The sequence below is a fragment of the Homalodisca vitripennis genome, chromosome 7 (genome assembly GCF_021130785.1).
Source record: "Homalodisca vitripennis isolate AUS2020 chromosome 7, UT_GWSS_2.1, whole genome shotgun sequence".
NCBI classification, from domain to species: Eukaryota; Metazoa; Arthropoda; class Insecta; order Hemiptera; family Cicadellidae; genus Homalodisca; species Homalodisca vitripennis.
In genome coordinates this window covers 134,557,159-134,573,062 of record NC_060213.1, presented here as the reverse complement: position 1 = coordinate 134,573,062, position 15,904 = coordinate 134,557,159, and the positions used below count along the sequence as shown (strand labels likewise).

The following is a 15,904-nucleotide window of genomic DNA, read 5'->3' as shown; positions in this document are numbered from 1 at the left end:
TTATTGTTGTTTCTGAACCAAGACAATTTTCTGTTTAATATTATTATGGTTTGTTATTATATTCTGGAACGGTTATTTTTAGGGCTCAATGACAAACAGTTTTTCCAACAGCCCCCACTTCTATTATTTTTACTTTGATGTCCTCTTCAAAGCAGCGGTCGCATTAATTGCAATAATTACTGGATGTAATAAACAAATATCTTCAGAAGGGAAGCTGGTTTTGTAAAATTATACAAATGGTGATAAAAAAAGCGGCTAATCATGTTTTAACACTTAAACAAGCCTTTTTTCATTGACAAAATGAATTGTGTTTTGTTTAATTATACACGATACAAACAAAATACTTTGTTCTTCCGCTTTGGAAAAATGTTCAGATTTTATCTTTGTTGCAATTAATTAAAATCGGTGATTTTTTGTCAAACGATAATAGATAAAATATTTAATTTGCTGTTTTTATCTGATTTTTCACTCAAATGAACTACAACACTTTGGAAATGTCATATTTAATTTAAAAGCAATTCAGAGCATAATGCAATTTACACTAAACCAATTTTGTGTACAGCATTTCTAAAATAATTATTTATAAATTCAGCAGTTTTTAATTATACATTTTTCTAATTATTTTTCAGCCTTTGAGTCTTGTTTGGTAATGATTATAGATATTGTTTTTGTTACCAGCAACATCATCAACAAGGGTCTGATGATTATGCTATGATTAAAATTCAATTTAAGTATAAACGTAAACTTGCATTTTGTTACGTATAAGTTAACATATACATATTGTTAATTCCAAATGAAGAGTTATAACATTGTTATATTGTATTGTTTTCAAAATATGAAACAAAATCTACATTATTATCTAGATCTATAGTTGGCAACAATAACATGAAATAGTTTATATCTTGAGAATCATAAAATCTGGCAAACCTTATTGGTTAATGTTTAATGTTTCCAGTGGGATAGTTAAAATGTGATTAATGCTTCATTGGTAACCAAACAAAGCAATATGAGTTGCATAAATATGAGCAAAAACTTGTATGAGTGCAAAAAAACCTTAGTTTGTCCTTCATTTAGCACTCAATAAATCAAGAATCTTTTTTAAGGTCACTAACAATCAGTTTTTACAATTACAATTTTTTATAATGTAACTGCAATAACAGCCATTTAGTAAAGGTTTGCATGAGAATATTGCAATTTTGTTTATTACATTTAGTATTTTGCTAAATGATACTGATGTTGTTACTGATGATTTTTCACCATCACTCAGTGTACCTGTACTGTTTAAATGATACTGATTGAAAATGTACAGTTTGGGTGTAATATGATTGATGTTGCTTGTCAGTAAGACTGTCATTGTCTGATAGTGACTGATGCTGTGACTGATTGGGATCTGTTTTTTATTATTTTATTGTTAAAATTTTGTATCAAAAATCTCGCCATGATTAGACACTTTGGTGACGATGTAAAAGATAAGCAAGGACAAAAGTGAATATGTAATAAACCTGTAGTATAATTATTGTAATTTATGAAGAGTTTCATCAACACATTTCTAAATCGTAGTCTACTCCTTATTGCATAATTTTATAACACTCACCACCATATGTGGGTACATTTTATTTTACAAACTTTTAAAGGTCCAGTAGCTACAAAGAAAACTATTTCAGGATAGCTGGGCTCACTGGGTGGTTTTGAAAGTATAAAATATTCTCCAAAGATAAGGACCTAGAAATCTTTCCCAGGGAAATTTTTGAGCTTTAAGAACGTAAATGTTTTCTAGCTTGAAACAAGTTTGTTTCTACTGGGTGCAATTAAAATTGTCTTTCAAAATTTCGGGGGGGGGGGTGTGTTGAGAAAGACCCTGAGACCTCCTTATATACATCCATGGTGTGAAATAATCCCCAGTTAATTTTACTTGTTTCCAACTCATAAATGGCCGACAGTAGAAAAAATTACTTTAGAAGCGTTGAGTTGGCGAGAACGTTGTGACCAGTTACTGACGTTAGACGTAACGTGACGTGTGTCATTGTCACAGGCCTTTGGATAGAATGGTGTGACAGAGCTGCATAATCAACAATCCTTTGTCTGAAAGCTCACTCATTGTAGTGTTTACAATCTTAAAAATAGAAATTACCCTAACGTGTTCACACTTTGCCTCATTGTGATCTTTGGAATAAATAGACTCTGTTTCTAACATATTATGTTCCATGACATTACAAATGGAATAGATAGTTTTTAAGTCTTGCCTGATTTTTGCAATTTATTCCTTTTTCTTATCTGCTTTCTTTATCATATCACCCTTCAGTTGCCAGTTTGATAACTTTGTTTGTCTTTATAAACTCTAATTAATTACGAGCTAACTTTAGTGAAACGACTTTTTGTTTTACACCATATGAAAAATGATAACTTAAAACTCTTTTACACCCTTATTTTTTAGTTATACAATTATGAGAGATGTCTCTTTTTAAAGATATAATTAATACGCATCGAAAAGCTTTTAAGTTTTTCTCATAAAGTGTATACTTTTGATTGTTTAAATGATAACATGAAAAAATGTTTTAATGTTTTAAAAAAACTGAAAAGTGTATTGATCATATTAAACATATCTTTAAAATGAGACATCTACTATATTCCCACAACTAACCCAGTGTTTGAGGTTAAACATTGTTCTTATGGAGTTAAAAATCAAGATTGCCACCAGTACAGTACGCTCGTAAATTAATACAGTTAGCGCAAAAACTAATAACTACCATGACCTTTCCAGGGCCTCTGTCCATGGCGGGGATGGTGAGCAGTCCGCCACAGCCCCCCCAACTGTTGGCAGCCCCTCAGCCAGCTGCAATGCCTCAGTTTATCCTTGCCTCCGGTCAGCTGGTGCAGGGTATCCAAGGAGCCCAACTGCTCATCCCTACATCTCAGGGTGAGCATCTGCAAGAGCATTACAATTCCGCTTTGATGCACAATGCAGACTCCAAATGTGACAATTTCCTCAAAAAACACATTTTTACTACAATTTCCAATACTTAATTTCACGAATGGTCAATAGTTATGGGTTTTTTTACATTAATCTTAAATCTTATTGCCATCAATTTTTGTATTTGTTTTCTAAGTCTTTTGTGCCGAAAAGGTTGATAGTCAGATTCATCTGTATTCATTTTGGGTAGAATTTAATACTTTTTCAAGCCCTTACTTATCATAAGAGCTCTCATGTTATCAACTCCACATTACAGGTTTATCTTTATATTAGTATAAAAAATAGACTAAAACCTTTTTAAAGGGTTTTAGTTGCTATTTTTGATACTAAAATAAGAGCTCTATATAATTTATTTGCTGCCCAATACAATTTGAAATTTCGTGTTCTACAAATTGATAAACTTATTTATACAAAACCCTAATCACAATGTCTTTAGTTATATTTTTAATTTCCATACTGGTTGAATAAATTTAAATAACTAACCTGGTTGTTATAGATTTGTGTTTAGAAAATTACTCTGTTTTACATTGTTTTCTATAGACATCTAATCAAGAGAGTAATTTTAACTTAACAAGCGTAAGCATAACTGCATTTTTTTTATTTAAACAATTTTGTATGTCTTTCTATAGGCTGTATCAAATTATTATTTGAGAGTTTCTTTTATATAGTAACTTACACATATTATAGTTAAGTTTTTGAGTTTATTTGTGAACAGAGCAGGATCTACATCAACACATGCGGAACATAAATATAGATATATAACAAAATAACAATAAAAACAAAAAACTGTAACTCTAAGACATAATGTTCATAACAGTTCTGTTATTTAGTGTACTCCATTACTTATAATATTAATACAGATCTGCCTTAATAATTTAAGATAATGTGTAGTATAGGAAAAGTCCTACTTCTCTTTAGGGTGGTGAAGTTAAGTTCCAGCCTAATAAGAAACTCTTCCACTTTTTTTAAGTAGGAGAGAAACATAAATATTTAGATTAGAACCCTTATCTGATGATATATCAGTCTGATTGGTTCAGTAGATACAGCTGATAACAAGGTGTTACCAATTCATCTGCTCCTGGCCCAACTCTCACACTTTCTCTGCCAATTAGCCAATAATGGCTCATACATTTCAAAAAGACTGAGATGAAAGTTTAAAAATAATTATTTTAAAGCTCATGATTAGGTAAAATAAATTAAATACAAAAAACCTCGTAGAAACCTTAATCCTGATGCGTCTGCTTAAAAATTCTAACCTTTTAATGTTATTAATATTAAAATAAAATACAACTATTCAATTACTAAAACGTAAATCTTTAAATTATTTCCTCTATTAGGCATTAAGTAAGGTTAATTTCTTAGTAGTTTAATTATTATTGCTGAGCAATTTTGTTCAGTTAAAATGATATTTGTTGGCAGAAAACAAGTTAAAGATAGAATGAAATGCTTTGCCAAACTTATTATAGAAATCACACCATTTCCTTTTAAGTTTCCTGATTACTGTAAATATTTTTATGTATAAGTATATGAGTTTTATTTAAATGCTCCAACTTTTTTTCAATTACCAAAAAATGTGAGAATTATTGCTCTGTGAGCTTTAAAATTATTTTTATTTGTGTTTTTTACATTTTTTAATATGTAGGAAAAATCACTTTAAAGACCAAAAACTTTAAATCAGAACGTGCAACGGTCTTTTAGTGCCGGAAATTGTACTGAAAAGTGTTTAATTCACAAACTCATTACTCGCTTAATTCCCCAATCAATTTTTTACTAAGACGTTTGCAAGTGAGGAGGCTCCAAACGGTAAACAGCCACGTGATCAAGTTATCAGAGGAAGTTGAACTCCTTCTTGTCCGCGTAGAACCGTTCTTACCGAACGAGACGAATCAGATCCAGCGAGGAGTTGACAATCCGTTGTAAGAACATTAACCGACTGACTTGACGCTACAAAAAGTGTGCCGGGGGTGGGATGGGGGGTTGTGGGAGGGTGCGAAGGGAGGGTGAAAGGGTGGCGTAACCCTTCTCCGCTCCTGCAGCACATGTAACAAGCGGCAATAAGACCTACACTCGGAGTGGAGCTCATTGGAATTGCTAATTAGCCTGAAAACCTCCATGCAATTATTGGATTAATGTAAATGATGACGCCAGCTCAGCTCCAAGTACACGGGAGGGGATATAATTAAAATCCGTTGATTAATATGTAAATTTAATAAGATTACAGCGCCGTGTTCATGTATATATAGTGAGTCCCGCTACTTCTAGCTACACTGTTACCAATCACCGCCATTTACAATTCAACATCTTCCACTTCTGACTTTCTAATTGTACTTTTATTAATTAATTGAAACGCCGTCATCCCGAACTAAACGAACAAACAGCATTTCCCTAAGAGTGTTATAATTCCGAGATGTCCCCGACTCCTTCGGAAAGTTTTGCACTTTGTTTTCCCCTTCGCTTTGTTTGAGTTATGATTCTAATTTCCAAATGTAATTAAAAATATCCGAAATTATATTAGATTGCAGTGGCTGTAATTTATTTGCTAACCCTGCTTAATAAAGTCCCTAGATTTGTTGAATATGAAATGAGTTTTTAGAGTTTGTTTTGTTTGTATTTTTTTTTATGTTGAAAATCTAAACTTTGTTGTGCTCATGGTGACTAATTGAATTTTTGTATAGTGCTTTCATAAGTAAAAGTGGATACATCATCGTTTTGATTTTTGACACTATAAAAATCAATTTAACCTCGTTGTGTACCCAATTTTAACCCTACATAGTGTAATTAATAGTATACACATTTCATCTACAGTAAAAGAGCATTCAATTAATAATTAATTATAGTATAGGACTATTTGAATTTACCATTTAATTGATCCAATGATTTTTCTTAACAAGTAAATAGAGTGATTACATAGTTATAAGAAGTAAATAAGTAGAAACAGTAACATGTAATATATATTCAATTGCTTACCATTAGTAATACTTAACATAGAAATAATGTTTGCTAATATATCCAATGGGTGCCTGGCATGAATATTTATCCAGTTTTCTGCTTACTGAGTTTACCAAACAAAATAAAATAGACTATATCGAATTTAAATGTCTCCAATCATAAAATTTTTACTTTTACAGAACCTTAATACGCATTATTTCTTATATAATATTGACATAATTTCCTTTTTGTAAATAGTATAATGAAAAACTGAAAAGAATTAAAAACAGGATACTTACGATTACACGTGAAAAAACAAAGTACATAATTAAATACTGAAATATATTATCAGTAGTTTTATAGGAGCTTCCCTGAAAACAGATTTAAATGGATTCTCTTGAAGGCAGAATTCACCAAATGCAGATACACGTTTAATAATTCCTTATCCATATAGTAATTTTTTTTAATTGTTTATTTTAGATTTTATGCACCTTTTTATGATATGCCTAAATTCTATGTCTATGTGACTAAATTTGTTTGTAATTCTAATCACCTTTCTGTTTCGGTTTCTAGTCCCTATTGTAAGGATGGGTGCAGATATTGAGACCAAATAGTGGAAAAAAACTTTGCACTTTTTTTAATAACTGTAAAATATCTCATGGTGCCAATTGGCAGTAATATGTAAATCAATAAAAATGCCTTTATTTCGTTAGCGTTTCTCAGTACATAACTGTTTTTCAGAATAACTCGCATCAAATGGTATATGCCTAATAACTACTTAACAACTAAATAACGGTAAAATGTATAACAACACATAAACTATAACGAAAATTACAAAAACAGTTAAAACAGAAATACAGAAAAAGAAATAATGGGCAACATTGTACAAGTACAAATGATACTGATAAACAAGTGAAGTACATTCATAACACTAAGGGAGTAAAGGGTCTAAGGTTTCTTGTGATTTGAACATCCATCTAAAATGATCCAACACTTATTAAAATTAATTGTATTCAGTTAAAATATAAAAATGTCTGTCAGCAAAGAATAATATAAAACAACCATGGATGGTAAAAAACTTGTTAGAACTTTTTACTTTATTGAATGTTTTAATCTACCCAATTGAAATGAGACATGTAGAATGAGACTCCAAGTTACTGCCTTAGGCAGGCTTGTACTCAGACCAGTTTTTTCTGACAATTGTACCAGGGCCTGTGCCGGAGCTCACCAAACTGAGTCGACAGACGGTGGCGGGACATGTCGGGGCCCGCCATAGCTGAATATGGTCCTGGCCTTAGGTAACAGTAGCGTATTTGTGTATACAGGCATAGCGACCCAGACGATACTGACCATCCCTGTCAACCATGTGACCAGCAACCAGATGGTGAACTTGGCTCTGAGTAACGGCCAGGTTATCACTACCACTCTGGCCAATCTGCAGACCATGGCACAGCCCCACCATCTGCTGGCCCCCACCCACAACACTGGTGAGTTGGTACTTCCGTAGATGAGTAAGATGATTACTAGAACTACACAGTGTCAGGTTTTACCCCATTAGAAGATGATTTGGTGAGTTTCAAAGTAATTCAGAATCAGAAAAATCCTTATTCAGTTGTTACACATGGTGTGCATTAATGGCGTCACATGATTGAGAAAGTGTTACACATTGTGTACATGAATGGCGTCACATGATTGAGAAAGTGTTACACATGGTGTACATGAATGGTGTCATATGATTGAGAAAGTGTTACACATTGTGTACATGAATGGCGTCACATGATTGAGAAAGTGTTACACATTATGTACATGAATGGTGTCACATGATTGAGAAAGTGTTACACATTGTGTACATGAATGGCGTCACATGATTGAGAAAGTGTTACACGTGGTGTGCATGAATGGCGTCACATGATTGAGAAAGTGTTACACATTGTGTACATGAATGGCGTCACATGATTGAGAAAGTGTTACACATTGTGTACATGAATGGCGTCACACGATTGAGAAAGTGTTACACGTGGTGTGCATGAATGGCGTCACATGATTGAGAAAGTGTTACACATTGTGTACATGAGTGGCGTCACATGATTGAGAAAGTGTTACACATGGTGTACATGAATGGCGTCACATGATTGAGAAAGTGTTACACGTGATGTCATGAATGGCGTCACATGATTGAGAAAGTGTTACACATGGTGTGCATGAATGGCGGCACATGATTGAGAAAGTGTTACAAATGGTTTACATGAATGTTGTCACATGATTGAGAAAGTAAACGGTTAAGTTTACTAAATATGCTTTACATTAGTATCTAACTAAATCTAATACAGTATAATTTTAACGATAGTAAAAACTATTGTGAATTGTATAAAATTCAGAAAAGAAATACAATAGCAGGTAGCTTTTAAGTTTATTTTAAAATAATTTATCATTTTCTATTAATTTTGTATTGCTTGGCAGTAACTTAAAAAGTATAGCTCCTATGTATATTGGTTTTTATGGAAAAAATGTAAGTTATGTTGAGCTACTGCCATGTTATTTCTATTTCTCGTATTATAACTGTGGTTTTCACCACTTTTGCCGAAGCTATAAGCACAATTCATCACTGACATTATAGTTTCATATATATGAACTGTAAACCGTCATGATACACAGTTGAGGAAAGTGATCCTTCACAGTTTCATTGCATTGAAGTTTTAAAATAACACGAATTGCTTTTTTGTATCACTAAAATTGAATCTAAATTTTGTATTGATGTGGATCCATATAATGAGATACCAAATTTAATGTGTGAATGGATATGTACAAAATAAATCATTTTTAAAATGTCAGAATTAAATTAAAATGTCAGAACCTGTATTTTTTATATTTAGCCTTTCCCAAATTTACCAACAGAATTTTTCCATTGATGTTGCTCCAAGGAAAAACTAAAACACAGATCGGTTTGTTAACACCCAATAGTTCCAAATATTTAATATTAGACCTATGTGTGCAGTGGTGTAACTAAGGGGATTGACGAGGGAGACAGAACCATGCATTTAATCATGCAAAATGTTTTGCAACTATGTGAGTCATTCCTAATAAATACTTTCTAGAGTTTCAAAGTACCAAGGTTGACTAGAGATTTTGCTAGGGAATCAGGATCTCCAACCAGTTCCGTCTATTTACGCCACAAACAAAATTACAGAGATGTTATTTGAATGAAGTTTGTATTACGCAATAAATAATGAATGCCCTTCATTAATATTTACATAATTGAATAATAACATATTTCAACACCGTAAGCCTCACTTCATCCTCAAGAAATTCATAAACATTAGTTAACTTTTACGATTAGTGTTGTTCAAGAGTATAGTAATGGATTTTGGATTTTGAAACGTAATACTTGAAAATTAATAATATCCTGTTGCCTTTCAGCAAATCTTGTGTAATCATTACGAAGATGTTAAACAATTCATGATTTTTGAAGGCTTTTGATTCACCTTTGATAGTGAAGAGGAATGGTAGAATTACTTAAGATTTGTCTTAAGGTTTGTATGAGAGATACAAATACAATGAGGAAAATGTACCATTATTTAAAAATTGCCATTAGAGAAATTAAGTCAACTGGAATAATACATTAGTTTGGTCCATAGATAAAATATTGGGCCAAGAACAGATCCTTGAGGCACTCCTACGTTAGACAAAGTGGCTCAGATTTTTCAATATGGACTAATATTCTTTTTTGTTTACTTTCAAACAGTTGGCAACATTGTTCAAAGTAGTTATGAAGCCACTGCTAAATAAAATCTCTGGTGCCCAGATTTCAAGTTTGTGTTCCATCACAAATTGTCACTAAGGTTTTAAAAACTTACACATTGAAAACCACCACAAAATATATAAAACTTTGGATTCTAAATACGTTTTTAATTGTTTTTATCCAAAATTTAATTATAAAGTTTCGTTTTGGATTAGAATTCATCACTTAAAATCCATTTGTTACATAAAATTTGAAATATTCTAATTACAGTGCCATGTACAAGCCCAAACATGGGAGCTCCAGGACTGAACAATCATCTACCTCATCAGCTGTTAAGCAACGGTCACCAGCAACAGCAACAACAGTTGATCAATGCCCTCCAACAGCAGCAACAACAGCAGCAGCAGCAGCAACAACAACAACAGCAGCAGCAGCAACAACAGCAACAACACAGTGCAACCCACCAAAGTAACCACAGTCAGAAATCTCCTCTCCAACATCACAACCACAACCAGTATTCTTCTGTAAGTGTTAATTCTTTCTATTCGCTTTATATTGTGTTTCCCACACCCAGGATGATTTAATATATGTAGGGACAATGAAATATCGAGCTGGTTTAAAGCCATCATCTTATCTGCAGCATTAGTAGTAGATAGATCAGTGTCTTCTGTAAATAAAATTACATTATAGTAGATAAGATCTACAATGAACAGGTGACTCTTCAATAGAACTGAAAATATCCTTATCCTGGAAAAATGTATAAACATAATTAATAATTCATTGATAAATAATCACTATTAATCACACAAACAGTGATCCAGTATGTATACATATATATGCACAAATTAAACATTAAATTCTAAAAGTACGGTTACAGGTTATAATTTTATTCTTATTAAAATTTAATAATGCTAGATTTAGCTATTCTTATCTTAAAATAAAATAAATTACAAAACATAAAAACACATTTAAAAATAATGAGTGATAAAGTAAATATAGTGGAATTTACACACACACACACACATATATATATATATATATATATATATATATATATATATATATATATATATATATATATATATATATATATATATATATATATATATGTATATAAATTCCTAAATTCCACTATATTTATTTTATCACTCATTATTTTTAAATGTGTTTTTATGTTTTGTAATTTATTTTATTTTAGGATTTTAATATATATATATATATATATATATATATATATATATATATATATATATATATATATTAGTCACTAATACAATTTATAATTATGCATTTTATTGTGTTGTACCAGATTTGATTAATTGATTATGTATGTAACATTGCCTCAAATTGTGCATAAAATTAGTGAATCCTGAATTCTTTTTTATTTTGTAGTTAAGAAGCCTTGCTTTTATAATTTAGTTCTTCGTCATGTTATTTGTAAATAAACCATTTCTTTTCAAGAAATTGTTACTTGAACCCAGGTTAAGTGTTAGAGAGGGCTTCTTAGCCCTAACTTCGCCTGGTAAAATAAGACATTCTTTACTTTTTACTTTTTATTTCTTTTCTATTCAAAAGTAGAAGTAACCAACAACATTTTTGTAAAAATAATTTGTTTAGTAAAACATATTAAGTTTAACATATTTACTTGTTTTAAATTGCATCTCATTATTAATTCCAATTCCGAAAGTAAGGTTGATATTTTTCTGTTTGACCAGAATGCAGAAAAGTCACCGCCTCACGTCGGCAGCAACGGGATGATGTCAAACGGAGCAGTGACCTCCTCCTCTGCCTCATCCTCGCCCCTCAACACCATCAACCGGTTGGCTGCCAACAACTCTGATCTCACGATCACCACCACTTCCGCCAACAAGCCCCCGCCCCCCACCGCTTACCCCCACAACAACAACAACATGCAGCACAGCCCTGGTCTTGATCTCCTTGACGACTCACCAAGTAAGTCTTGTTCTGCTTTAAAATGAACTCTTTGTAGTGTGCTATTTTGGAAGATTTGGACAAAATGATTAACTGTTTCTGTATTTTTTTTAGTTAGTGAGACCAAATTTTTTTATGGACTGTTTGCCTTTTTTTTAACTGCAGTAGATCATTACAGTTTCATACATTCTTAACCACACACTGTTTATGTTTTTATTTCTAAACTATATTACTTTAACATAATTCTCTTTGCATATGGCCAAGAAATATTTGTTGTAAGATTAGTTTAGGTTGAATAATCACGTTTACACCTTACCGTTGTATGTAATAAGTCATAAAATTACTGTAAAATTCGTTGCTCGTTTATTGTTGCAGCATCCTTCTTAATGGGTTTGATTGAAAATCTCAATGTGTGAAGGATAAATACCCAATTACCCAAGAACTTGAAATGTTAGAAAACAGGTTTTATGTACAAGAACGCGTTTGCTGATTTTTAAATTTTGATAACGAGTATCTACTTGAATGATAAAACTGATGTGGTTCAATAATGTATAACGTAGGGTGAAAGGTTTCATATAATAATTATCGTTTGCACATTGCCAAAAATTCAGTTGTAAATCATGCAGAAATAGCAAAATATGTGTAGTTTGTCTAGGTTCAGTTTTAAAAATATTTATTTTATACATAGTACAGTATTTTGGTTTTTTTCTATGCTTATATGAAATAAAGTGGACAGTAAGGTTTAAGTAAGCAAGCATTACAAACTGTTTACTCGTTACATCTGTAAACTATATGTTTTCCAATAAATTTCTTTACTATAATCATAAATTTAATATGATTATTCTTTTTGTAAAGTGTCTACAAAAAATAATTTTGCTATATTAACAGCAGATTATATTTAAAGCTCTTCCTTACATATAAATATATCAATAACTTTAATCAAGGTATAAGATCTGTTACGTTCGAATTCGTAATAAACTGCCACAACGTCCTTTGAAATGCGCAGCAAAATAGAATAACCACCCGAAATGTATTAGTAAACATAATACTCCTCCAGAGTCAGGAGGATGGCCTTTCACAAGCAATGCAACATTTTTAAATGACATCCGAGCATAATACGCGCTGCAGGAGTGAAGTGTGTTCTATTTATTTGAAGTATCGAGGCTAGCCACAACTGTGGGCTTGGCCTGGCCATGTAAAGGGCTAATTAGGACCACCATAGAGACAAGAGGCTGGTCAACAAAGCCCTGCGCCCGCGCCTGCCGCTCTCGCTCGTTCACTATTGTATTATACTAATTAAGTGGTGGCGGTGGATGCGTCTGCCGTACTCTTTACGTTCACCCTCCGCACTTCCAGGAACTACTTGTGATATCTCGTTCCTTCCCACTGTTCTCTCCATGGGCTCATACAGCACCTCATCTGTACATCTGTACATCCAAAGTTATGGAAATTCGTATTCAGGATATACAAAAAATTATATCTGCTTCTGGGTTTTTAAAATTTGATAGAGTGTAAACAATTTTGTTTGTAACAATCATTTACGTTGTTAATGAGTTATTTGATTTATTTATAATTTATTAATCAACCAAGGAGTTTTTTAATGTTTAAAAATGAGTTAATAAGAACTGGTGCATAATTATTTTTGATTCTTTTACATTCAGTAATTCGTTTACAAGTAATGAATTGAACAAGTTTTTTACACTTCAAATTGGATATTCAATTTGACATTTTTAAACATTCTTTAAAAATGGTTATATTTAGAATATTAAAAGAAAAATATCTTACTCCATAATGTAATTACTATTGCTATACGTTTAAATTACTGATTCTTTAATTTTATTTATTGTGTGTATTTAAATTTATTTTTCTATTGTATAGTTTAACAAACACAAATTGTCATTTGAAAAATTTAATGAATGTATATTCCTTAATAATATAATTTATAATTTTATGATGAATTATTCTCTCTTGTAAGGTATATCCCAGATTTTAAAATTGTTGTTTCCTTTTTTAATATTTATTTTCATTTGATTTTTAATGTGGTTTAGTCTTTTGTCATAAAGTTGTGCTTAAGAATAAATAAATAAAAATACTAAAATTAATTATTTTTTTAATTAAGGTATATAAACCACCAATACATTTTCAATGATTTTATTCATACTATGTACATTTCTGAAATTACATTGATATATATTTAATTACATTTTCCAGTTTTCTGATTTATGGTTTCAAACTGAGAAATTTGGAATCAACTGAGTTTTAACTAATTTATGTACAATTATACTATCTAAATATTTTACAATGCTGAAGGGGTAATGTTTAAAAATTTACAAATCTTTCAAGTAACATTAACTAAGGGAAATATCCAAAAACCTGTTATCCTATCAAGTCATCCATTGAAGACTCTTGGAGCAATTGGAAAATTCTTTAAATATAACTAAATGTTAGTGAAAACAATATTTTTCCAAATTGTTTATTTTTTGGACGATATAAACAAAAAATTTACGAAATCGTTACAGCTCCAGCTCTCATTAAATGCTTTAACCCTCCAACTGCCCTTAGTATTTTCCTTAAACGCCAATTTGTTTTCCCCAGTTTCAAGCTTACAAAGCTTTCTTTCTAAAATCTGTAAAAAATGGTTTTTTGCTGCAAACCTAACTGTATTTGGTATCATTTTGTTCACAATGTACAGTGTAATACAATAAGTAAATAGGTTAAATATTTTTATTTGAGTTTTTTATCTTGAGTGGGGAAATTTTTTGTTTTTGCATGTAAAAAAGGGGGAGGAGTGTGCTTGTAAAATATAGTTAGATGTATAAACTTCAAATTCCAAGATAGCCTAAAGGTCACAAATTTAGTCTAGTTTCAGAAAATATTTAGTTTTGTATGAGTCTTTGGGTAGATAAATTAGTTTTAGCGCAAAAACTTATAGTACAAGAAGCGTGGATTTTGAAATAAAAAAACACATAAATTTGTAAAAATGTTTATAAATTGTTATAAATTGTAACATAACTATATTTGGTACCATTTCATTTACAATAAACAATAGAACACTGTAATAATAAATATTGTAAGAAAAATTTAGTATTTTACTTTTTATAGTCAGTAGAAACCAAAATTGTTATAATACATTTCTAAAAAAGTGATAGTTACCAAATAAAAACAGTTATTCTAATAATGTTTTGGGATTTTGTAAAATTTTATAATAACCTAAAGGTCATAAATGTTGTATAGTTTTGTACATACATAGGTATAGTAATATTTTGTATAAAACTATAAAACATTTACAAAAACAAAAAAGGGTGAAACTATTTTTTCTGCTAGCAACGTCATTTTGAAATTACACAGCTGTCATAGAACAATAAAAAAAGTTAGTGCTGTGTTAGGCAACTTTATCTTTCCAATGGTATATGAATCACGTCGATACTAGATTCTTTATGTATTATAAAAAATGAAATTAAGTAAGTGGACGTGCCTGCAGGCCAAAACAGTGGCTATAAAACTCCGTTTAAGGAATGGAACTCCATTTAAGGAACGAAACCCCGTTTAAGGAACGAAACTCCGTTTAAGGGACGAAACTCCGTTTAAGGAAAGAAACTCTGTTTAAGGCACGAAGCTATGTGTTACTATATTAAGGAACAATGGATATTCATTGAATGGCAGTCGGAGGGCTACGTGCAGCAAATAAGAGTCATAAGTCTCGTTCTCAATTTTGAACATTCCGTGGTGTTTCAGACCAACCAACAATCAGCCAGAGCAACTGCAACATGGTGGATGGTATCAACCTGGACGAGATAAAGGAGTTTGCAAAGGCTTTCAAACTGCGGCGACTCAGCCTTGGCTTGACCCAGACGCAGGTGGGACAAGCTCTCAGCATCACAGAGGGCCCTGCCTACAGCCAGAGTGCCATCTGCAGGTACCCTTGTGGAAATCTCATACATAACTCAAAATATTCATAGTGTAAAAATTGTTTGAACTAAACAGCTTTAACTTCTACCAAAGCGTTGATATCTTGATTTATAAACATGTCACTTCTGTGTCTAATAAATTTAAATTAGTTTTCGTTGATGTAAAATGTTTGTAATGACAACTTTTTTAGTCTAAAAAAATCAATTTTTGTTGTTTCCTACAGTCGTACGTGTATTTGAAAATTTGATGTATTTTTTTTAAATTGTGTCGGAAAACTAAAGTACACTTTATACATATAGAAACTACCATCCAAAACATTTTTATTTAAAATTGTGAAATTAATAAATCGTTAGTAGAATCATTGTTTTTTAAAAGTTAACTACGATTGCTAGCAAAAAAACAAATCATTGGAATATACAAATAAT

The 15,904-nt window shown here is 31.3% G+C and overlaps 1 protein-coding gene across 4 annotated transcripts in view; it reads left to right on the top strand.

Annotated features, from left to right (window-relative positions):
- The window catches only part of LOC124366361 (POU domain, class 6, transcription factor 2-like), a 187,338-nt gene that overhangs the window by 160,766 nt on the left and 10,668 nt on the right, over positions 1 to 15,904 (top strand). For all 4 annotated transcript variants that reach the window (XM_046822863.1, XM_046822861.1, XM_046822862.1 and 1 more), the window contains exons 6-10: positions 2,762 to 2,917; positions 7,225 to 7,386; positions 9,909 to 10,162; positions 11,354 to 11,591; positions 15,306 to 15,486. In XM_046822863.1, coding sequence (XP_046678819.1) covers positions 2,762 to 2,917; positions 7,225 to 7,386; positions 9,909 to 10,162; positions 11,354 to 11,591; positions 15,306 to 15,486 — 991 coding nt within the window. The remainder of the gene's footprint in view (positions 1 to 2,761; positions 2,918 to 7,224; positions 7,387 to 9,908; positions 10,163 to 11,353; positions 11,592 to 15,305; positions 15,487 to 15,904) is intronic.